The 24,762-nt window shown below is 45.2% G+C and overlaps 1 protein-coding gene across 1 annotated transcript; it reads right to left on the reverse strand.

Annotated features, from left to right (window-relative positions):
- Positions 1 to 3,465: 3,465 nt before the first annotated feature.
- Positions 3,466 to 6,033, reverse strand: LOC129020875 (histone H4). The gene is made up of 2 exons (XM_054465771.2): positions 4,806 to 6,033; positions 3,466 to 4,536 (listed from the first exon to the last, which is right to left on the reverse strand). The coding sequence occupies exon 1, from the start codon at positions 5,962 to 5,964 to the stop codon at positions 5,653 to 5,655; it is 312 nt and encodes a 103-aa protein (XP_054321746.1). The 5' UTR covers positions 5,965 to 6,033; the 3' UTR covers positions 3,466 to 4,536; positions 4,806 to 5,652.
- Positions 6,034 to 24,762: the final 18,729 nt, after the last annotated feature.

Here is a 24,762-nt window from a genome sequence, read left to right on the forward strand (position 1 = left end):
CAGGTGTGTGTGTGTGTGTGTGTCTGTGTGTGTGTGTTTAGAGGGAAACTACGTGGTAAGAGACATGGCCATGTTTACACTGCTTTTGCTTCCTTAGAAGAGGACTTGTCCCCTGGGTCCACTCTCCTGGTCACCCTTATCCTTCTCTAGGTCCCCATCTCAGTCTTCTCATGTCTTTCTCTTCCCCATCAATATTCCTGGTTTCCCCCATGCTGGCCTTGGCCATCTTCTTTTCTCCCTGCAACTCAAGTGAGATTGATTCCCTGCTTTCCATATTTCTGTCCCTTAGCTAAGCGCTCCCAAATTGCTATCTTCTGCTGAGACCCTATCCTGAGCTCTACATATTTGTGTGTGTGTGTGTGTGTGTGTGTGAGAGAGAGAGAGAGAGGGAGAGGGAGAAACAGGGTGTGTGTGTGAGAGAGAGAGAGAGAGAGAGAGAGGGAGAGGGAGAAACAGGGTGTGTGTGTGTGAGAGAGAGAGAGAGAGAGAGAGAGAGAGAGAGAGAGAGAGAGAAACAGGGTCTCACTCGTCCAGGCTGGAGTGGAGTAGCACAATCAAAGCTCACTGCAACCTTGGACTCCTGGGTTCGGGGGTCCTCCCACCTCAGCCGTCTGAGTAGCTGGGACTACGGGCACACACCACCAGGCCCGGCTAATTTTTTTTATTTTTTGTAGAGTCAGGGTCTCACTTCATCGCCCAGGCTGGTCTTGAAGTCCTGGGCTCAAGCCATCCTCCCACCTTGGCCTCCCAAAGTGCTGGGATTATAGATGTGAGCCACTGTGCCTGGCTACACCAATGTTTCTAACTGCCTGGTAAACAGGTCCTTCTGGATGGATACTAGGCACTTCAAACCCAGCTTATTTCCAAAACCACATGCATCATCTTGTTTTCCAAGCCCATTTGTTTCTTTCCACATTCCCCATCTTCCTGGAAGACACCTTCATTACCCCATCTGTTCTGGTCGGGTGTCCCTTCCTCTTGTCCTCTGTCCAAATCTCATGAGTTCCAAATATTACTAAATCTATCTTCTGACTTCCAATTGTATCACCTTTTCTCCGTCCACCCATGACCATGCCTTAACTGGTCGCCATGCCTCGCCAGCTCTGGTCTAGTAGATTACATAGTCAGGCTGGTCTTTCTGCCCTGCCACTGAGCTTCCACTCCGTATGACAGCTATCTTTTTTTTTTTTTTTTTTTTGAGACGGAGTCTCGCTCTGTCGCCCAGGCTGGAGTGCAGTGGCACGAGCTCGGCTCACTGCAACCTTGGCCTACCAGGTCCATGCGATTCTCCTGCCTCAGCCTCCGGAATAGCGGGGACTATAGGTGCCCACCACCACGTCCGGCTAATTTTTTGTAATTTTGTACTTTTTGTATTTTGTGATCCGCCCGCCTCGGCCTCCCAAAGTGTTGGGATTACAGGCGTGAGCCACCGCGCCCGGCCAAGAGCTATCTTTTAAAAAATGAGGGTTTTTTGTTGGTTGGTTGGTTGGTTGTTGTTGCTGTTTTGAGCCTGTCACTTTCATGCTTAAAAATTTTCCACGACCTTCCCATTCCCTTCAGAATGAAGTTCACATTCCTTTGCATGGCAGTTCAGAGCACTGGAGGTTAATTACTAGGAAGGACTCTGGAGTTAGACAAACCCAAGTTTGGTTCCTAGCCTTGTCCATGTAAACAGATGCATGACTTCAGGAAGCAAATCTCAACAGGTTTAACTTTTCCCATTTGTAAAACAGCGAGTAACTTGCTCGTTGTTTTGTTGGAAATCGTGAAAGTGACAATTTCTGTAAATTGCGGTGCTCATGCCTGTAATCCCAGCGACTCAGGAGGCTGAGGCAAGAGGATTGCTTGAGGCCAGAAGTTCGAGGCTGTGGTGAGCTGTGACTGCGCCACTGCACTTCAGCCTCGGCAACAGCAGTGAGACCCCATGTCTAAAAAAACAAAGGACCTAGCACAGTAGCACAGTATCTGGTCCAGAACAAGCACCCAATTAATTTGTGCTACTCTATTAATAGTTACTAATTTTTAAAAAAAACCTCAAAATATTATACACCTAGTTCTTTATGATTCCCACGGCCTTCCCAGGTTTCAGATGTTCTTGCAGCTGAACAAGAATGTTCTAGCCCCACACGACATCTGCAATCTCCAAGTACACAATATCTTCACACATTCCATTTCTGTCCAGAATGTCCTCCCCTTCTTTGTAACCCTGAGAACCCCCATTCTTCAAGATTCAGCCCTATGAGCCTTCCCTTGCTCTTCTGGTTTTTTGTTTTTTCTTTTTCTTTCTTTTTTTTCTTTTTGAGACGGAGTCTTGCTCTGTCGCCCAGGCTGGAGTGCAGTGGCGCGATCTCGGCTCACTCCAACCACCGTCTCCCGGGTTCATGCGATTCTCCTGCCTCAGCCTCCGCAGTAGCTGGGACTACAGGTGTGTGTCACCACGCCCAGCTAAGTTTTATATTTTTAGTAGAGACGGGGTTTCACCATGTTGGCCAGGATGGTCTCGATCTCTTGACCTCGTGATCTGCCTGCCTTGGCCTCCGAAAATGCTGGGATTATAGGCATGAACCACAGTGCCCGGCTCCCTTGCTCTTCTTTGCCCTCATCTCTTTGGGCCCTCCTCCTTGCCTCTGCCCTCTCCTATCTTAATACCCCTTCCCTTCCTTAACCTCAGCATTAGGCTGGCAACATTTCTCAGGATAAGGATTTGTCTTTGTTTATTTCCGTAGTAGCAGTACCCAAGCAACGCCTGGTCACAATAAGTCGAGTGAAACCGTCTCTCAAAAAAACAAAACAAAACAAAAAACGAACTACATTGAGTGGGAAAGGCAATAAATATATCACCTTTGGTTTCTGTATCACTTCATGGCCTCATTCTTCTTTCACACAGAACTTTTCATTTGATCCTTAAAATAATCCTGTGAAAAAGGCAGGAATTCTCAGTAATTGGCCAGGCACGGTGGCTCATGCCTGTAATCCCAGCACTTTGGGAGGCCAAGGTGGGTGAATCACCTGAGGTCAGGAATTCAAGACCAGCCTGGCCAACATGGTGAAACCTGGTCTCTACTAAAAATACACAAATTAGCTGGGCTTCAAACTAAAGCAAATCTTAACATTTGAGTAAACATCTGGGCAACGTGTATTCGGGTTTTAAATACTTTTTCGTTAAAACAAAAACTGTTTAAAAAAAAGAAAAAGAGGCCAGGCGCGGTGGCTCACGCCTGTAATCCCAGCATTTTGGGAGGCCAAGGAGGGTGGATCACCTAAAGCCAGGAGTTCGAGATCAGCCTGGCCAACATGGCAAAACCTCCATCTCTACTAAAAATACAAAAATTAGCCCGCCGTGGTGGTGGGCGCCTGTAGTCCCAGCTACTTGGGAGGCTGAGGCAGGAGAATCACGTGAACCCGGGAGGCGGGGGTTGCGGTGAGCCAAGATCGTGCCACTGCATTCCAGCCTGTGTGACAGATTTTTTGAGACTCCATCTCAAAAAAAGAAAGAGGAAGGAAGGGAAGGACGGGAAGGAAGGGAGGGAGGGAGGAGGGAAAGAAAGAGAAAAGAAAGAAAGAAAAGCTGTTACCTGCATCAGTGGCTTTCAACCTTTAATGTGTATCGGGAGGGCTTTTTTAAAGCACCGATTACTATGTCTCACCCCTCAGTTTCTCATTCAGTAGGTCTGTCATGGGGCCCAAGATTTTATCCCAGGTGATCAGTGCTGCTAGATGAGAGGCTACACTTTGAGAACCACTAATTCAGACAATGGACGTGTTTTCTCCCCCACTCCCTTTCTTCTTTATCTTCAAATTTTTGATCTCCTTCTTTAGTGGATCTTGGTGAGGACCAGATATATTCATCAGCATTGCCTTTAAAGTTAAAAACAATCAGTGATATTCGAAATAGCAATGCTGGAAATCACAGGTCAGATTTAAAAGGGAAAAGGAAACATCTTGAGCATTGAAACCTCTATTTCTCACCTGGACATCTTCACAAATGTTATTCTTGCCACTTCCTCCCTGCCCTCGCCCCCTTTACTATGTATCTCAGTAGGATGCCATTCTGCTCTTTATTCAGAGTCCGACACAAGCCCCCACGTCCATAGCCAAGTTTTCCCTGGTTTCCCAGCAGCCAGTGACTTCTGTAGCATTAGGATTCCTATAATAGTTATTGTCTACATTTCTCAGCAGATTGAATATGTACTGCCTCTTACTACTGGACTGTTTATTCTTAAATGTGTACAGGTATGGATTTAAGTCGTCTATATATTATGCATTTATTTGCCTTCGCCGTTCTGATGGTAAGCTCCTGGAGGGCAAGTCTTGCATCCACTGCTTTGCTGGCAACCCGATTGGTAAGCTTCTGGAAGGCAAGTCTTGCATCCAGTGCTTTGCTGGCAACCCGATTGCTAAGTACCGTGTTTTAAGCTTAATTCAGTCTCAAGTGTTTGCAGCCACATCTGAAGACCAATAAAGCAACTGCTGGTTTATCCTTTGGGAGCTGACAGAATTTCTTCTCCCAAATACATACACAGTAAAATCATAAGCCTAGAATGAAGAAAAAAAAAATCTTACGGGCAATGCAATGGCTGCAAAACTGTAAGGATTAGAAATGTGAACCCACACTTTAATCCAAATTAGGGCAATTTAGAGGTGGTAGTGTAAAGAATAGCTTGCTGTAATATATGCCATGCTGATATACAATTGGCTTTTGCCTTGCCAAAATTAAATTGTGCTTTCTGTATTGATGGTGGGCATGTTTCTGCAGGTCTCTCATTCTAAGCTACAACAGGCCCTAAGAGGTAGAAGTCACATACCTGAATTACCTGTGAAGTTGCTTTCAGATCATATCGTTGGTTCACTCTTACAGAAGGATCACATTAAAATATCTCTGCATTTGTATCCTTGCAATGCCACAACTGAAAGACAGTTATCTCATAGGTCCTTGATTAAATTAGGAGCCTTTTTATTGAACACAAGAAATGATACTTTTCAGGCACTGGGCAGATAACTTGCTAGAAAGGCATTTTTTAACTGTACTAAGATTGAGCTGAGTGCGTGGCTGGAGACACCATACAACATGGACCCTTGCTAAGGCATCTAGTCCACCCGCTTGTTATGTAGAGGGTAAAATGAAGCCCCAAACAGTCAATCGTGAACTCTAAGCCGATCAGGTGGGAAAGCCGGCATCTGTAGAATGAAAACCTAGGGCTGCTTCTCCCACTTTGCCTGAGCAAATATAGTAAGATTACATAGCAAGGCATGTGTAAATTGCCAGTGCCTATTTCTCAGAACCAGACTTGGTGATCGCAAAGACTGACGTGGCCCTCTAGGTGTGCCTATACTGCACCAGAAGAGCAAGCTGAGAAAGCAGTGCTCAAACCTAGAGCATTCAACCTTTCATATCAATAAAGGCAAAAAAAAAAAAAAAAAAGAGCCCAGGTAAGTGAAAAAGCCGCTTTCGGTCTTTACGGCTGTGAGCGCTATGGGCCACAGTAGCTTTCCGTTAACTTCAGATCCGATTGTCGCCCCACTGCCAAAGTTACCTTCCAACATCGTTACTGTGGCACTTTACGCAGTCAAGTGTCCAGCTCCTCAGATGAGCAAGTGGTCGGCCCTAAAAAGGGCCTTTGGGATCGAAACGTGCAAAGCTGGAGCGGCGGCCTAGCCTCCGAAGCCGTACAGGGTGCGCCCCTGGCGCTTAAGCGCGTACACCACATCCATGGCTGTGACGGTCTTGCGCTTGGCGTGCTCGGTGTAGGTGACTGCGTCCCGAATCACATTCTCCAGGAACACCTTCAGCACACCGCGGGTCTCCTCGTAAATGAGACCAGAGATCCGCTTAACGCCGCCACGCCGAGCTAGACGCCGAATGGCAGGCTTGGTGATGCCCTGAATGTTGTCTCTCAAGACCTTGCGGTGGCGCTTAGCGCCCCCTTTGCCTAAGCCTTTTCCGCCCTTTCCTCTGCCAGACATGACTGCCGCAGCCCGGTAGACAGCTTCTGTCAGGGCGAGCACGGTCTTCCCCTGATATACAAGAGTATCGGACCAGATTGAAAACCGAAAGCGCGCCGGCGGGAAGCGTTCTCAATTGTCCCCGCCCTCTCGACATTTCGTCATTTCTTTTCTGTTTTCCTCTCCCTCCTCCTCCACTCTGCTCAGGTCCCTCTCACCCTTTTTTTTTTTTTTTTTTAACCGCTACGCCATAGTCCCCGGGAGAATTCAGATCCCAACCGGGGCTTCCGGATTCTGTAGTGGCTTTGGCCTGTGTCTGGTCTGAGGACGCCGGGAAGGCATTGCACTGAGGCTAAGGGAAAGGTCTTCTGGAGGGAGCCTCAGGAAGAGCAAATGGAGGCCAGAGACTGGCAGGAGCGCGCCAGCGCAGGACTTAATCCCGACGAGCGGATTCAGAGCCGTGCTTATATAAAGCTTCAGGAAGCGCCCTTCCGACGATGAGGCCGACACGCGAGAGGCGACCTCAAGGGCGGCGGCGCCAGGGATCTGTGCGCCAAGGGAGGACGGGAGGGAGCAGGTTCGCCATAATTCCTGGCTCTAGGCTCTGTTTTGTTGGACCGAGCAACTGTATTTTAGCTCACACAGGAGAATTCTAGCCCTGGAAAAATTGGTCTCAGCATGCTGCCAAGCTTTCTCATGGAGGTCAGCGAATCCCAACACACTGTCGGTCAAAGCCGTGCTGGAAGAAACAAAACAGTTCTCCCTCGGTAGAACTGAGGGGGCATTGGTCCAGGGCTCCCGCGGATACCAAAATCCAGGTTGCTCAAGTCTCTCATAGAAAATGGCGTAGTATTTGCACGTAACTATGCACATCCTCCCGTGTACTTTAAATAGTCTCTAAATTACTTTATAACACCTAATCCAGTGTACATGCTATGTAAGTAATTGTTATAGTGTTTTTATTTTTACTATCTTTTGTTGTACTTTTTTTAAAAAAAGAAATTCATTTGTTTAGTATTTTCGATCTTGGGGAACCCGCGTATATGGAGGGCCTGCTACATAGAGAAGACTGAGGGATATTCTGTGCATCCGTTTCTGCGGATCCTCCAAATCGGCCGTTGTTTTCAGCCAGGATTTAGTGCCCAGCTGTGTCCTTTGGAGGCCCCACATGGAGCTAGCAAAGTTTGCTAAATCGGGTTTTGCAAGAGGACTGTCTGCTCCATACTGAGAGTAATTACCACAAACTGCCCTGTGAAGTTGGTTGGGGTTCTTACTGTTAGCACGTTTATTACTTTATCAGGGCTCTCTGTAGGAGAGTCTATGAGAAAATCTTCTGGCTTCTGCTGAAAGAATCGTGTTTTGTTGGGTTTTTTTTTTCCCAAAAAATATTATTTTTAAAAACTCTTCTGTGCCGTGTTTAATCTCTCCCTTGGATCCACCTTCTATGTGCTCATAAATCGTAAATCTGTATTCAGACTTCTGGACTCGAGACACGTAGATCCACCTGGTGGTTCTTCAGTCATTTTAAGCCCAAAACTCAAAATCTCCCGAAATCAAAATGTTTAAACTTATAATCTCCAGGGTGTGACTTACGGGGGATGAGGGGAGCAATTCTCTCCCTCCCCGCATAAAGCTGGTTCTCCTGTCTGCTCATTGAACGGTTCCACTATGCATCACAGCATCTACATGCCTAAACCAACACCCCAGCATTGGCAACAGATATCTTCCTCTCCCTTGGCTGCTTCAGGACAGAGAAGAAACATGCTTGCCCTTTTCTGACTCTTTAGCAACTCTGGCCGAATCTATCACATTATTTTACATCTCTTTACATCTTACTACTCCCCCATCTTGGCTGTGTGTTCCCTACTGGCAGTGATTTTTGTTTATTCATTTTTGTAAACTGACACTTAGTTCAGTGTCCAGTATAAGCTCAATAATAGTTTATAAAAGGAAAAGTTCCTGCATTTGATTGCTTTTAAACACTATTAGAAAAGACATAACCAAATTGCAACATGATAAAACAACCGCAAAACAAGGCTGAGAGAAGTGGTGATTTCTGGTGTCAGAGGGCACAGGACCCTGGGCAGAATCAGAGATACGGTGTCTATGCAGTTCCCTTTTTAAGGGGATCAGGACATGCTACCTCCAAATGTGCCAGTTTCGACTTAAGAATTATTTTCAGCTGAAACAAACAGCTAAAATCCCTTACCTGTTTAATATCAGATCCTCCTCGCAAATCTCAAATTTTTAACTCAGTTGTCATAAATCTTCTTCAGCACTAGAAGTAAATCTAACCTCAGAGATGAGAAGTTGTCACCACACCCAAATAGACATTGTCACAAGACCCGAATCTTCCATCTATTCTAAAGGCCCATTTATCTTTTCAAAAGTCATTTGGCTTTCCATATGTCCTTTAGTCCTCCTCCTTTTCCCCTGCTGTTAGGTAGATCCCAAATTCTAACCACTCCTTTGAGTTACTCATCTCAGAGCGCTCCCATGTATACACTTTTTTTTTTTTTTTTTTTTTTGCCTCAGGGTCTTACTCTGTCACCCAGGCTGGAGTGCAGTGGTGCAATCTCAGTTTTAACCCCCAAGTCTGTGGTATTTTATTATAGTCCCCCTAGAAATTAATACAGGATCCACCGTCTGCCAAAGTCTCACTCCCTGCTCAGACCGACAATGGATGGTGGGATCCTTTGTGATATGTACTCTGTGAGTTAGAAGTAGTAACTTAGAGCTGTTGAGGACAATACCTCTGCACCTCATCCACTGAATTTTGTTTTCAAAGATACAGTCTGAAACTCCCAGAGGGTGAGTGCCTTTCCAGTGTGTCAGAGCCATTAGTGGCTGAGCAGACGGCTGAGCATGTAGATTTCTAGGTCAGGGCCCTCTCCCCAAAGAATCATACTCCCTGGTTGAACTGAACCTAAATCAGGTTTAAAACTAGACAGATGCCAACCAACTTAAAATTCCAAAGATGTCCAAGATCTGCCCATGGCCCTGGGATTTGAGGACAACCTGTGCATGCCATGGCTATGGCAGTTCAGGGGTCTCTAGCTTAGTGGGAATGTCTATGTCCTAGCTTAGTGGGAATGTCTATGTCCTACCTTCACCCTTCTGACTCTTCCGCCCGCATCCGCCCCTCCTATGACAATGGAATATTCATTCCCCAAATACAGCACCGTGAAAGAGAGGCAGGAACACTGGATAGTCTAAGACCTGGTCTTTCTTGGCTAGTGTGAGACAGTGGAGGCCTCACTACTTGGTCTTTTCTGGTTTACTGTCAAAGGTTGAAGCTGGGGCCTTGTGGCTGCCTCCTGTTCTCTGTTCCAGGGATGCTACACAATAGAAGCTCTGGGCCTTGACCATGGAAAGGTCCCATGAATTCTCCACTCAGCCCAACTGAGCCCCCTGCTCTCACAGTGGGTGAGGAAACGATAGGCAGTGCGAACAGGTGTATGCACACTCACTGAGGAAGTGCAGCCTGTCTGACCCAATCTCTCTCACCCAGCCTAAGGTCAGGCCACGGCAGGACACTGTTTCCTTAACTATCAGCCGCCATCTTGGGGATTTCCCCACAGGGCCAGGGCAACAGAATCTGGTTCTCACTGTGACCGTGGTCTGGAAGGACCATGAGGAATTCTCCAGTGCTGTCGGGGTTTCCGATACTGGCACAGACAGTTTAGTAACAGCTTTGACACCTTTTGGTAATAGGACAAAGTTAACACTCCTGCCACTATCCTGTGAAGGCCAACCTTCCTAGGCCCCATAGGAAACTTTTGGAATGGCTTTGTTGGGTTGAGAAACTGGGGCAAAGTAGTACCCAATTTTTTCATGTCAGTATCAAAATGTAATCATTTCAGGTACACAGAGTTCCGCACTTTCAGATTAGTCTTAAAGAAAAGAAAATCGCCGAGAACGGTGGCTCGTGCCTGTAATCCCGGCACTTTGGGAGGCCGAGGCGGACGGATCACCTGAGGTCAGGTGTTCGAGACCAGCCTGACCAACATGGTGAAACCCCATCTCTACTAAAAATACAAAAAAAATTAGCCGGGCTTGGTGGCGGGCGCCTGTAATCCCACCTACTCAGGAGGCTAAGACAGGAGAATCGCTTGAACCCGGGAGGTGGAGGTTGCAGTGAGCTGAGATCGCACCATTGCACTCCAGCCTGGGCGACAAAAGCGATACTCCATCTCAAAAAAAAAAAAAAAAGAAAATCAAGTAAAGAGCAATTCACATTCTCTTGAAAATTCTCATTATGCCCAGCTGGTTCCGGGGAAAGCCTGCCATGAAACTGGTATTGTTACTTAGACTTAGGGTCCTTTGATCAGAATTGATGATGTCCTCAGCTAAGTCAGTGCTAGGAGTGGGCAGAGATGAAGTGAGGGATGTGATGGAGTTGTAGAATATAGATTTAATAAGATTTAGTGTTTTAGGGTGGGGCGTGATGGCGCATGCCTGTAATCTCAGCACTTTGTGAGTTCACAAGGTGGGCCGATCACACGAAGTCAGGAGTTCGAGACCAGCCTGGCCAACACAGTGAAACCTCCTCTCTACTAAAAATACAAAAATTGACCGGGCGTGGTGGCTGACACCTGTAATCCCAGCACTTTGGGAAGCCAACGCGGGCAGATCACGAGGTCAGGAGATCGAGACCATCCTCGCTAACACGGTGAAACCCCGTCTCTACTACAAATACAAAAAATTAGCCGGACGTGGTGGCGGGAGCCTGTAGTCCCAGCTACTCGGGAGGCTGAGGCAGGAGAATGGCATGAACCCGGGAGGCGGAGCTTGCAGTGAGCCGAGATCGCACCACTGCACTCCAGCCTAGGCGACAGAGCAAGACTCCGTATCAAAAAAAAAAAAAAAAGAAAAAAAAATTGGTGATTTAGGCATTTGGAGAATGCATGCAATAAAGGAGCTTCTGGCCTGAGGAGCTATGGGGTTGATGTTAGATTTCAGTAACATGGAGAATGCAGAGAGAAGAAATTGCTTTTATTTTTGTTTTTGTTTTTTTGAGAGAGTCTCTCTCGGTTGCCCAGGCTGGAGTGCAGTGGCGAGATCTCTGCTCACTGCAACCTCCGCCTCTCGGGTTCAAGCGATTCTCCTGCCTCAGCCTCCCAAGTAGCTGGGATCATAGGCGCCTGCCACCACACCCAGCTAATTTTTTGTATTTTTAGTAGAGACGGGGGTTTCACCATGTTGGCTGGGCTGGTCTCGAACTCCTGACCTCAAGTTATTCACCCGCCTCGGCCTCCCAAAGTGCTGGGATTACAGGCATGAGCCACCACGCCCGGCCAGAAATTGCTTTTGAAAGCAAAAAGATGCATAAAGTCCCTCCCGACATTAAAAGTTGAGATTCCTGTTCTCTACCTAGGAGAACACATCCACCAGTTGTTATTACTCTAATCAGTAAAGCGTCTCAGCTGGAGAAACTTGTGAGTAAGCCCTCAGCAAATCGATAAGGAAAACGAAAGGCAGGGAATTTGACGAGATCTTCCCAGGGGTTAGGGAGAAAAGAAGAGGACTGAGACAGGCACCCTGGGCAAGCAGGAACATTGATGGGAGTTGGTAGATTAGGAGAATACCAAGAGACAGAAGGTAGCTGGAAAGGGATGAGGACCACCAGAAGAGAGTATGTCCCAAGGAGGCAAAGGAGGTGTCAACAGGGTCATAGTGTGCACCGAAGTTCAGAAATAATGATTATAACTTAACATTCCTTAAGCTCAGTGACTGCTGACTATGCTTGATATTTTATGTCTTACACATCACCACAACAATCCTGCAAGGAAGGCAGATGTTTTATCATTCTCACTTTACAGACTAGGAAGCTTTGAGTATTTTGCCCAAGTTCCCCAAACTATTAAGTGTCAGGGCCAGGGACTTTGTCCAAAGTGCTAGGTCTTCCAAAGTTCATGTGCTTGGGCAGAAAACAGCCACCGAGAAGCTTGTACTGGAAACTCAGAGAGGAAGTGACAGGAGGCATTGTGATACACAGGGTTGAGGGCCTCACTGCTTCTCCTGACTTCTCTACCTTTTCAGACAGCATTCTTCTCAGGTTCTAACAAGCTTACCCTCTCCTACCTGTTTTAGCAGTTCCTCCCAGATTCATTTATCCTTCCAGTTCCCCGTGAAATTCTGAGTGCCGTCAGAATGGGCATTTTGCCTTGTTCATCTCTCCAAGTCAGCATCCTGGGGCATAGCAGATGATCAGGAAATGCCTGATTGCCCTAATTCCACTGGCCTCTGAATTCGCACTCAAAAGGGCATAATACCCAGGCCCCTCCTAGGTTTCAAAGAATTCTCAGGAATTTGCAGGCCAGAAGCAAGTATAGCCTGCACTCTGGAAGGAACTTCCTCCAGGTTGGCCCGAGAAGAGGGAGAGGTAGCTGCCCTGAGCTGTACCCCTTGCCTACAAGTTGCTACAGTCCACCATCAGGATAGTTGTGTAGCCTTAGCTGAAGGCAGAGTTCCCCTCAGTGCTCGAAGATAAATACTTTAGGGAGGAGTGCACATCTGTGGTAGGCTGAATAATAGCCCCACAGAGATATCCACATCCCAATCCTTGGAATCTGTGAATATGTTACCTTATATGGCAAAGGGACTTTGCAAATGTGAACAAATTAAGGACCTTGAGATAAAGAACTTATCCTGGATTATTGAGATGAGCCCTTAATATAGTCACATGAATCCTTAGAGAGACGAGAGGGGCAATCAGGGAGAAGGGGGTGTGATGACAGAAGCAGACATTAGAGTGATCTGTCCAGGTGCTAAAAAATGCCAGTTTCTAGACGCTGGAAGAGTCAAAAAATGGATTATATACCTGGAGCCTCCAGAACAAACCAGTCCTTCGGACATTTGTTTTAGCCCCTTAAAACTTATGTTGGGCTTCTGACCTCCAGAATGGTAAGAGAATAAATTTGTGTGTTTTTTTTTTTTTTCGTTTTGATTTGTTTCATGTTTTTTTTTTTTTTGAGACGGAGTTTCGCTCTTGTTGCCCAGTCTGGAGTGCAATGGCGTGATGTCGGCTCACTGCATCCTCTGCCTCCCAGGTTCAAGCAATTCTCCCGCCTTAGCCTCCTGAGTAGCTGGGATTACAGGCACGCGTCACCATACCCGACTAATTTTTGTATTTTTGGTAGAGATGGGTTTTCACCACGTTGGTCAGGCTGGTCTCGAACTCCTGACCTCAGGTGATCCACCCGCCTTGGCCTCCCAAAGTGCTGGGATTACAGGCGTGAGCCACCACGCCCGGCAAATTTGTGTTGTTTTAAACCACTAAGTTTATGGTAACTTATTAATGCAACACTAGGAAATGAATACACCGTTCTTACAAAAGTCACTAGGCTCTTTTTATTTGGCGGAGGAGGGGCGGGCGGGGGAAGATCTGAGTGTCATCAGGAGCAGAGTATAAGGTATACTTGGAGGGAAAGAGGAAAGGAAGTGGGCAGCAGAGGTGAAAAGGAGATCAGGAATGGGAAGTCGGGGGCCCCACAGTGAACCTTTCCTTATGGCTGACTAGGCTCCTTCATGGGCCTGACCAGCCTCCTTCACCTGCTCAGCCCAGAATTTGTAGAGAGATCTGTTGTCTTTGCAAGTGGCACTGAGCTCTCCTAGACAATTGCTGGCCTCCCCCAGCCATGGACCTCTGTAGAGCTCCCTGGGGTCATCCAGGGCAGGACGGTGACAGGCTGGCTTCACCGTGGTCATATAGCAGAAGTGGCAAGCTCTTCTTGCTCTTGAGGAAAGCTCACACCTAGATTGTTGCAAGGATGTTGTACAGGTTGAGCATCCCTAATCTGAAGATCCGAAACCCTATGCTCCAAAATCTGAACAATTTTGAGCACTAATGTGGTGCCTCGGTGGAAAATTCCACACCTGACCTCACACAACGGGTCATACAATGCACAGTATTTCCCCCAAGGAAATAAAAGGCCCTCCCAGCCCCTTTCCACTGAGATATATCTTTTCTGCACATGCCCGGTTTCCCCAACGTGCACACACCCACAAAGGGTCATAAAATGGCATGTGTGCAGGCCAGTGTCGTCAACAGCACGTTCCCCATAATGCCCCACGTAGGAGCCAAGACCTACGTGCCTTACTCACTGTGGGGTTTTTTTGCTTATTCTCTGCTCTGTGGTATAAAGATATTGTTGAAAATATCAAAAAGGCCTGCAGATACCCCATGAGTAACAGTGATTTTAAAAGAGAAAAAGCAAGGCCAGGCGCAGTAGCTCATGCCTGTAATCCCAGCAATTTGGGAGGCCGAGGCGGCTGGATCACTTGAGGTCAGGAGTTCGAGACCAGCCTAACCAACATGGTGAAACCCCGTCTCTACTAAAAATGCAAAAATTAGCCAGGCGTGGTGGCACATGCCTGTAGTCCCAGCTACTCGGGAGGCTGAGGCAGAGGAATCACTTGAATCCAGGAGGTTGCAGTGACCCGAGATTGTGCCATTGCACTCCAGCCTGGGCAACAGAGCAAGACTCTGTCTCAAAAAAAAAAAAAAAAAAAAGGGAGAGAAAACATTTATGTTTATAGTACAGAAAGCCAAGTTGTTGGAGAAAATGGGGCACAGTGTAAGTGTGTATAAGGTATTTATGAAACATAGATGGATTTCGTGTTTAGTCTTGGGTCCCATCCCCAATACATCTCATTATATATATGCAAATATTCCAAAATCTGAAACCTGAAACACTCCCAGTCCCAGGCATTTCAGATAAGGGATACTCAACCTGTGTTAGTTTCCTAGGGCTGCCATAGCAAATGACCACAAACTTGGTAGCTTAAAACAACAGAACTGTATTCTTCCACAGTTCTGGAGACCAGAAGTCTGAAATAAAGTACCACGCTCCCTCTAAAGGCTCTCAGGGAGTATCCTTCCTTGCTTCTTTCAGCTTCTGGTGGCTTCTGATGTTCCTTGGCTTGTGGCAGCCTCATTCCAATCTCTCCCTCCATCTTCACGTGGCTTCTTACTCACCTCTGTGTGTCCGAATTTCCCCCTCCTTTCTCTTATAAAGATACCAGTCATTGAATTTAAGGCCCATCCTATATCCAGCATGATTTCATCTCAAGATCCTTAACTACTTACATCTTCAAAGCCCCTGTTTCCAAATGCGTTCACATTTTGAGATGCTGGATAGACACGAACTTTAGGGAACATATTCAACCCACTACAGGTCCTGAGCACTAAGCCTTGTGGGAGGACACTCCGGAAGCAGGTCCAGACTTCCCCTGGTCTTGCCTCTTCAGAACCTGTGCACTCTCCACCTCCAAAAGGCCCTTCTATCAGTCACTTACACCTGAGTGTAAAACTAAGCATGATAGCTGTGCAATTTTGACCAACCCTCCCGTGTTCATGAGTGTAGGTGTTGGGGAACAGGCTGTGTCTCCACTTGGGGAACTCACAGCTTCAGGGGCAGGACAGGAAGATGTTGGTGGTCCTTGGCCAGATGCTTCCTATGATAATGAAAAGCCTGAATCGTTGGGCAGCTGGCAGACTGTGGCCTGCATTTACTTGCCCGGGAAAAGCTGGAAGGAAAGAAGGAAGACATGAGGCTAAAATAGAGGCTCAGTGTCTTAGTTTCAATATCTGTAAAACAGTAACAATAAATACACATACCTCATAAGATTCGTGCCGGGATAAATTGCTATACAGTCCATACAAAGTACTTAGAGCAGAGTCTCCACATGACAATAAATTAATAGTTATTAGCAATTTCATTATTTTTATGATAAACGTTAATTGACATATATCCTAGATCTTTCCCTTGGAAATATTACCATCATGCTGGGAAATAAGACAAGCACATGGAAAATAATGGGTAAATTATCTAATCTCTAGATGCTAATGCTAATTATGTAGAGATTCTTCTAGACTATGTGGCCAAGGCAGCAGAAATAATTGGGTTCCTAGGAGCTTTATAACTCACAAAAACCTTTCACTAACAGCCTCTCGTTTGAGTCCACAACAACCCTGGAAAGAAGAAAAGGCTTTTTCCCTATTTTAAAGGTAAGGAAGTTTCTGGTAAAGATTAGACACCGGGGAACGTGAGTTACTCGGCTAAAACATGGCCAGGGTGGAATTTGAGCCTAGGTTTTGTGTTTTGCTTTTCTTTTTTTTTTGTATTAGATTTGATGCTTTAGGAGAAAGTGATACATGGAATAGATACAAATAATATCAATATGTGTACAGTACAGCCCACTCTCCTGACCTCAAGTCTACAGTAAGAAATACATTTACCTTGGCCGGGCGCTGGGGCTCACGCCTATAATCCCAGCGTTTTGGGAGGCCGAGGCGGGCGGATCACGAGGTCAGGAGATCGAGACCATCCTGGTTAACACGGTGAAAACCCATCTCTACTAAAAATACAAAAAAAAAAAAAAAAAAATTAAAAAGAAAAAGTAGCCAGGCATGGGTGGCGGGCGCCTGTAGTCCCAGCTACTCGGAAGGCTGAGGCAGGAGAATGGCGTGAACCCGGGAGGCGGAGCTTGTAGTGAGCCAAGATCCGCCACTGCACTCCGGCCTGGGCGACAGAGTGAGACTCCATCTCAAAAAAAAGAAAAAAGAAATTCATTTACATTGCCTCCCAGTCACATTCACAGGAAAATAAAAATTGCAACAAGTTTCACAAAATGATAATTACTATTGGTGATATTTTCCCGTTTTATGATCCTTACAAAAGGGCAAAATGAAAGGAAAAGAGGATCTCTACCAAGTAAATTAATTGTACTACGGATTACAACTTATAGTTGTGGTTTTTTGGGAGGTTTTTTTGTTTTTGTTTTTCTCGGTTTTTTTTTTTTTTTTTTTTTTTGAGATGGAGTCTCGCTCTGTCGCCCAGGCTGGAGTGCAGTGGCGCAATCTCAGCTCACTGCAAGCTCTGCCTTCTGGGTTCAAGGGATTCTCCTGCCTCAGCCTCCTGAGTATCTGGGACTACAGGCATGCGGCACCACCCCTGGCCAATTTTTGTATTTTTTGGTAGAGACAGGGTTTCATCATATTGGCCAGGCTGGTCTTGAACTCCTGACCTCAGGTAATCCACCCACCTCAGCCCCCCAAAGTGCTGGGATTACAGGTGTGAGCGACCGCGCCCGGCCTACACCTTATAGTTTTTAAAACTGGCTAGAGAAAACTACAAAGAAGAAAGTTAAAATCATCTCACTGATTTTTTAAAAGTCTTCATATTTCTTCTGAATCTTTCTGTGTATGCACATACAACCTGTCTGTCTTTGTGAGGAGGTGACCCCCACATCCAGAGCCAGAGTGGAAGGTATCCTGTGACAGATGGTGACTTGAAATGTAGGTTGAGGCCTGGCGCGGTGGCTCACGCCTGTAATCCCAGCACTTCGGGAGGCCGAGGTGGGCGGATCCCCTGAGGTCAGGAGTTGGAGATCAGTCTGGCCAACACGGTGAAACCCTGTCTCTACTAAAAATACAAAAAGTAGTCGGGCGTGGTGGCAGGCACCTGTAATCCCAGCTACTTGGGAGGCTGAGGCAGGAGAATCACTTGAACCCGGGAGGCGGAGTTTGCAGTGAGCCAAGATCGTGCCATTGCACTCCAGCCTCGGGGACAAGAGCAAGACTTCGTCTCAAAAAAATAGTAAATAAATAAATAAATAAATAAATAAATAAAAAATACATGCAGGTTGAGCTTTGTGGGAGCCAAGAGGCAAAGACCAAGGCCAGCTGAGCAAATAAAGGAACCCTTCCAGTAGGAGGCGATATCTGAGCTTGGTTCTAAAGACTATTTAGGATTCAGGACATGTTTAGATTGGGGGTTTGGAGAAGATGATGTAATCCAGGGGACAGCAAAAACAAAGACAGAAGAATTGTTCCTGGACCACACGCAGCATGGGCAAAGGTCACTCATGAGAAGTAAGCTTTAGCAATGGGGTCCAGTTTAGGGGACCCCAAATGCGAAAGTAGGGAGGGAGTGCTCTATAAACAATGTTGGAGCAAAGGATATGAACAGGCAATACACAGGAGAAGAAATCCGAAAACTATCAAGCTCAGGTAGAGATGCTTGAACTCATGAATACCCAGAACAATGAAAATGAAAATGAAAGCAATGCTGAGATATCGCTTTACACCAGGCAGTCTGGCAAAACTTAGAAAGTTGGATGACCCGAGGATTGGGCCTGGATGTGGGCTCAGAGTCCAGCTACCTTGGTATTGGAAGTCCGGGACAACCATTCTGGAGGGGAGCCTGACACTCCTTAGTTCAATTAGATATAAATAAAACTCTGAACAGAACTGCTGGTTTCTGGCTTCTCAGCAGTTCTGTTCCTGAGTTTTTATCCAAAAGAAATTCTTATATAGGTCCAAAAGGGAATATATACAACAATGTTCATTGCAGCATTTCTGGTGGTGACGGAGAATTGGCACAAGCCTAGTTGTCCATTGCTGGGAAAGTGGGGAGATAAAATGTGGTGTTGGAGCAACATGAAGTTTAATGCAGATTGACCTCATCTCTACAAAAAAATAAAATACTAGCCAGGCACAGTGGCATGTGCCTGTGGTCCCAATTGCTTGGGAGGCTGAAGTGGGAGGATCACTTGAGCCTGGGAGATTGAGGCTGCAGTGAGCTATGATCATGCCACTGCACTCCAGCCTAGGTGACAGAATGAGACCCAGTCTCTAAAAAAAAAAAAGAACATGGATGGCAAAGAGATGCAGGTTGAGTTCTATAAGAGTTGAAAATAAAAGGTAATTTTTTTGGGAAATCAATATGAAGTTTATTTAGGTTTCTTGTTTTTCCTGTTTTCCCTGTGAGCCAGATGACTGCCAATTGTCCCAAAATTTATATTATCAAACATGGATACCTGCTTCCTAGCATTTGGAAAAATAAAATAATATGCCCCTGACATGAATTAATGAATTACTCCTCTAATTACAAAGTACAGAATTCTCTTTTTTTTTTGTTTGAGACAGAGTCTCGCTCTGTCTCCCAGGCTGGAGTGCAGTGGCATGATCTCGGCTCACTGCAACCTCCGCCTCCCTGGTTCAAGGGATTCTCCTGCCTCAGCCTCCCAGGTAGCTGGGATTACAGGCACGTGCCACCACGCCCGGCTAATTTTTGTAGTTTTAGTAGAGACGGGGTTTCACCATGTTAGTCAAGCTGGTCTCGAACTCCTGACCTCGTGATCTGCGCGCCTCGGCCTTCCAAAGTGCCGGGATTACAAGCGTGAGCCACGATGCCCGGCCTGGTTTTGTTGCTGTTATTGTTGTTGTTTTGTATGTTTGTTTGTTTTTAACTTTTATTTTAGGTTCAGGGGTACATGGAAAAGTTCAATTTTTAAAATACAGATTAGGCCAGGCGCGGTATCTCATGCCTGTAATCCCAGCACTTTGGAAGGCCGAGGCCGGCAGATTACAAGGTCAGGAGATCAAGACCAGCCTGGCCAACATGGTGAAACCTCGTCTCTACTAAAAATACAAAAATTAGCCAGGCGTAGTGGCACGCGCCTATAGTCCCAGCTACTCAGGAGGCTGAGGCAGGAGAATCGCTTGAACCCGGGAGGCAGAGGCTGCAGTGAGCTGAGATCGCACCACTGCACTCCACCCTGGGGACAGAGCGAGAGTCCGTCTCAAAAAAATAAAAAATAAATAAAATAAAATATAGATTAAAGGGGGGGAAAATAAGAAATAAAGTAAGATATAAAACACATTACCACTAACATGCACTTCGAGAAGCAGAAATTCGCTAGGACTGAGAAAATCAAAACCTGTTCTGCCGTTCATTAGGCTGCACTAACAGAGATTAAGCTAGACTAGAAATAACAGAAAACATTCTTCTCCAAGGGCATGCTACAGCTATAAAGGCTCATAACTCCCCTCTCTGAGTGACCACTCCTTTCTTATTCACTGAGGAACTTGTACTCAAAATCACAGACTATTAGAACTTTGGCTGCTTGAAATCCTGTCAGTAACAATGCAGTATCCCCCTCCTGTCTGGAGGACCTAAGCCACCTTGATACAAAAAACCAGCAGTAATTTTCAACCGAGGTGCAAAACCTCAAGTAAGGGGTTTCTGAACACAGCATTCCACCTCTATCTCAACTTTGTAGTTTCTAAGGAAACAAGACCCTGGATCCACTTCAAAGTCCCATCCTATGCCTACCCTTTCACACAGCCCTGCTTTGCTTTGAGCCTATGAAAACTACACTCCACTCTTCCCCCAAAATCAATGATAACTCTAATTTTCCTCTTGTTTGGTGAGCACCCTCCTCCCACCACCCCGCCACCAGTTTCTCTGTTGTGTGTTCTCCCTCATTGTAACAAGTCAGCAGACTTGGCTTAGGTAGACTAAGTAGTGGTCTTGGGCTAATTGGGATAGGTTGAGTTTTTACTTAGAATTAATATAATTCATTTCAGCATTCCTACGTTGTCGGAGGTGGTTTTGCTTTGTTTTGTTTTTAAGACAGGGTCTCTGTTGCCCAGGCTGGAGTGCAGTGGTGTGAGCATAACTCACTGCAGACTGCAGCCTCAACCTCCCAGCCTCAAGCGACCCTCCCACCTCAGCCTCCCAAGTAGCTCAGACTACAGGCGCGCACCACCACGCCCAGCTAATTTTTATATTTTTTGTAGAGACAGGGTTTTGCCACGTTGTCAGGCTGGTCTCCAACTCCCAGCAAACTTGCCCGCCTCGGGCTCCCAGATGCTGGAATTACAAGCACGGGCCACTACACCCCGGCTGTTGGTTATTTCTAATCTTTGAAATTACTATCAATGTTGCATCAACATCTTACTTATTTGATAGTAGTAGTGTAGTATAGTGACTAAAGGAAGACTCTGGGGTTGAAATCTGGTTTGGCACCGACTGTGTGACTATGAGAAAGTTTCTTAACCTTTCTATGTTCCTCCATCTCCCAATCTGTAAATGGACATACTTATACTACCTACTTGATAGGGTTTTGTGAGGATAAAATGAGTTAATACATGTAAAGTGTTTAAAACATTCTTGGCACCAAGAAAAAGCATGTTAAGTGTTAGAAAAAATATGCATATATAGGCCGGGTGTGGTGGCTCACAGCTGTAATCCTAGCACTTTGTGAGGCCTAGGCGGGTGGATTGCCTGAGCTGAGGAGTTCGAGACCAGCCTGGGCAACACAGTGAAACCTTGTCTCTACTAAAATCCAAAAAAATTAGCTGGGCATGGCAGTGTGCACCTGTAACACCCCAGCGTTGGCGACAGATATCTTCTTCTCCCTTGGCTGCTTCAGGGCAGAGAAGAAATATGCTTGCCCTTTTCTGACTCTGTCATAAGTCTTACAGAATGTATCACAGTATTTTACATCTTTCTTTTTTTTTTTTTTTTTTTGAGGCGGAGTCTCGTACTGTCACCCAGGCTGGAGTGCAGTGGCGCGATCTGGGCTCACTTCAAGCTCCGCCTCCCGGGTTCATGCCATTCTCCTGCCTCAGCCTCCAGAATAGCTGGGACTACAGGCGCCGGCCACCACACCCGGCTAATTTTTTTAAAAAAAATATTTTCAGTAGAAGACGGGGTTTCACCGTGTTAGCCAGGATCGTCTCTATCTCCTGACCTCGTGATCTGCCCGCCTAGGCCTCCCAAAGAGCTGGGATTACAGGAGTGAGCCACCGCGCCTGGCCTATTTTACATCTCTTTACATCTTAGTACTTCTTCGTCTTGGCTGTTTGTTCCTTACTGGCAGTGATTTTTTTGGGGGGGCGGGGTGCGGGGGACGGATTCTCCCTCTGTGGTCCAAGCTGGAGTGCAGTGGAGCGATGTCAGCTCACTGCAACCTCTGCCTCCGGGGTTCAAATGATCTTGTCTCAGCCTCCGGAGTAGCTGGGATTACAGGCATGCTCCACCCCCCACCCCTGTTTAACATATAATCAAGAAATAAACATAAAAATGGGCAACCAGCAGCCCTCAGGGCTGTTCTCTCTATGGAGTAGCCATTCTTTTATTCCTCTACTTTCCTAATAAACTTGTTTTCACTTTATGGACTGGCCCTGAATTCCTTCTTGCCGGATATCCAAGAACCCTCTCTAGGGGTCTGGATCGGTACCCGTTTCCTGTAACACATATTCCAGTGGAATACGTTACATAATAAAGGCAGAAATTGTAAAAAATTTGAGCTGTACAGTACAGGTAGTAAGTATTAGGGACCAGTAGAAAGGAGAAGGGTGCCAAATTTTATCAAATGAGCAGGATATTTAAGGAATGAGTTTATCTCATAATGGGGTAAGGAAAAAAGCTGAGACTCTCATGGCTTCTTCAACTTGGTCCAGGGCTGCAGACCATTCAAGAGAAATTCAAATCAGGCATAGGGCCTCACTAACCCACAAACCAATTCAGCTGGTCTCAGCTTATGATACTTATAACCCTGAGGATACTTGAAGCCGAAAATGAAACATAAATTATCTTATTGGAACATCTATGTTAACTTAGTCTGTTACTTTTGTATTAAAAGTAAACACATGTACATACAAAACATTATGTGCCTAATAATTCATTTATTAATATTTTCTTTTGCCTGCTTATTTCTTGTTAGGTAAATTTTAATCTTCTCTTGTCTATTCCCCCGTGCTACCTAATGAAATTCCAGTTCTCGGTATTCAAGCTGCATAGCCTTATAATTTCTGCTGAAGGACACTTCAAAAATTTTAGGAGGAATATTCCGTCTCTGTTACAACTGCAGAAAAGCAGAGCTTCTTTTGCACCATAAAGCTGCTTCTGATATAGTGGTGGATTGAGACCTTTCACAGAAATGTCACTCTAGTGTCCAATGTGGGGACTAGGTGAAATTGAACTAACAATTGATCTGAATTCTGTTATTAAAGATGACTTTTAAGGCAACTATACATCTGATTGTTTTATTCTGAGAAATGATACCTATTAGCCATTAAAGTTTACTATTCTGATTGAATGCCGCTTTCTTATTTAAATGAACACATCCTACATTATGGTCAAGACTGCATACATCATAGAGAAAGTATATTGCAAAGAAATGTGATGCTTGGGTGGGCTGCTTTGGGCTATCATCCAGATTCCATGGGGTAGTTTTCCCTTCTGATGGGAATAGTTGGGTGTAGATGTTTGAGAAATACTAGATGATGTGATTGCATGATGGGAAAACGCTTTTGTGCTTTAAACTGTGTTGGCTGGGTGCGTGGGGCTCACGCCTGTAACCCAAGCACTTTGGGAGGCCGAGGAGGGTGGATCACCTGAGGTCAGGAGTTTGAGACCAGCCTGACCAATATGGTGAAACCCTGTCTCTACTAAAAATACAAATAAATAAACAAATAAATAAGCTGGGGGTGGTGGCATGCGCCTATTAGTCCCAGCTACTCAGGAGGCTGAGACAGGAGAATTGCTTGAACACAGGAGGCAGAGGCTGCAGTGAGCAGAGATCCTATCACTGCACTCCAGCCTGGGTGACAGAGTGAGACACTGTCTCAAATGAAAAAAAAAAAAAAAAAAAAAAAAAAGGTATCCTCTAAGCCTAATGAAATAGAAAGTTTCATCATTACAGTTTCATTCTTTTGCTTTAGAATATTACACAGGCTTTGTTACTTACCCAGGACAAGCCATAATTTCTCTGAGACTCAGTTTTCTTATCTGTAAAGTGAGAAGAGTAACATCTATTTCACAGAGTAGGGATTAAATGATAAAGTGTATGTAGAAGAACTTTAAACACTGAGTAGTGCCTGCTGTCTGTAAGGCATTATTACAAAACTACCACAGAGAGGGATAACATTTGTTCACATCAGTTACACTTCTGTACATTTTAGATCTCTCGAGAGGAGGATGCTTCTACCCATGAGAGACTCTTGAAGATATTAATCAAGCTCACAGATTTCTACTTTGTGTTTAGTGTTCAGGATGTCCCCTTGAAATCACTTTTACTTTACTTTGACTTCAGTAGGAAGATAGTTCATAATGACACCATCAAAGTAAGTTTTAAGCTTTTCGGGACTGCTTTTCTCAGGTTTGAGTTTTTATAGTTTGTAATGATTTTTTTAGTAAAATAAGCATATGATTAAAAGTTTTATATTAACTACTACAACTTTTAAGTATCAGTTACTTCTACATAACCACTATGATATTTACTGTTCTGAACAATACATACTTCAAAGCACATGAAATTGAAAAAGCAAAGCATCTTTACTCTCTTCATAGAGAACAGAAAAAAAATTAAACTTTTAAGCATTATAAAACACTTTATTGAATAAAATGTTAGCAAGTCAGCAATTGATGAATAATTTGCTTTGAAACTTTAACTTGTAATCTGGCTAATGAGCACTAATTTACAAACTATTCTACATTGTAAAGGATAAATGAATATTTCTGGTGTTGTCCTTCTTTGATTTAGAAGCTTATCATCTGCAGGACCTAACTGGCCATTGATGTGAGGGTGAGGAAGAAGGAACCACATCGCAGGGAGAAAAGACTAAAGGAAGGCAGAGGCTCTAATATCAGGTCAATATAGGTCAGCACACTACCCACATGAAACGGCTTTGGCTAGGTTCCAAGGTCAAGTAAATAAGTTCAATTTTTTCATTCCTTCAATTACATATTTTTTTTGCTAAGCTTCGGTCATTCATGGTATACAATGCATCTAACTTGCTGAGCAAAATGCCAGACGTGAAATAAATGTTAGCTATGGTAGAAGAGCTACAATAACAGGTAACCTGAAACAGGCTGATAGCTCATAGAAGGGCATGCTTGAATTCGGGGAAAAAAAAATCTCTGTTAAAATGGGATGCAAAACACTTTATACATTGCTTTTACAAAAGTTACACTAATTTAAAGGAAAGTCTTCAAAAACAATCCGTGATCGATAAAATTA

The sequence above is a fragment of the Pongo pygmaeus genome, chromosome 1 (assembly GCF_028885625.2).
Source record: "Pongo pygmaeus isolate AG05252 chromosome 1, NHGRI_mPonPyg2-v2.0_pri, whole genome shotgun sequence".
NCBI lineage: Eukaryota > Metazoa > Chordata > Mammalia > Primates > Hominidae > Pongo > Pongo pygmaeus.

Excerpts from the sequence above, each read along its gene's own strand:
- LOC129020875 (XM_054465771.2), bottom strand. The coding sequence starts at position 5,964 with ATGTCTGGCAGAGGAAAGGGCGGAAAAGGCTTAGGCAAAGGGGGCGCT.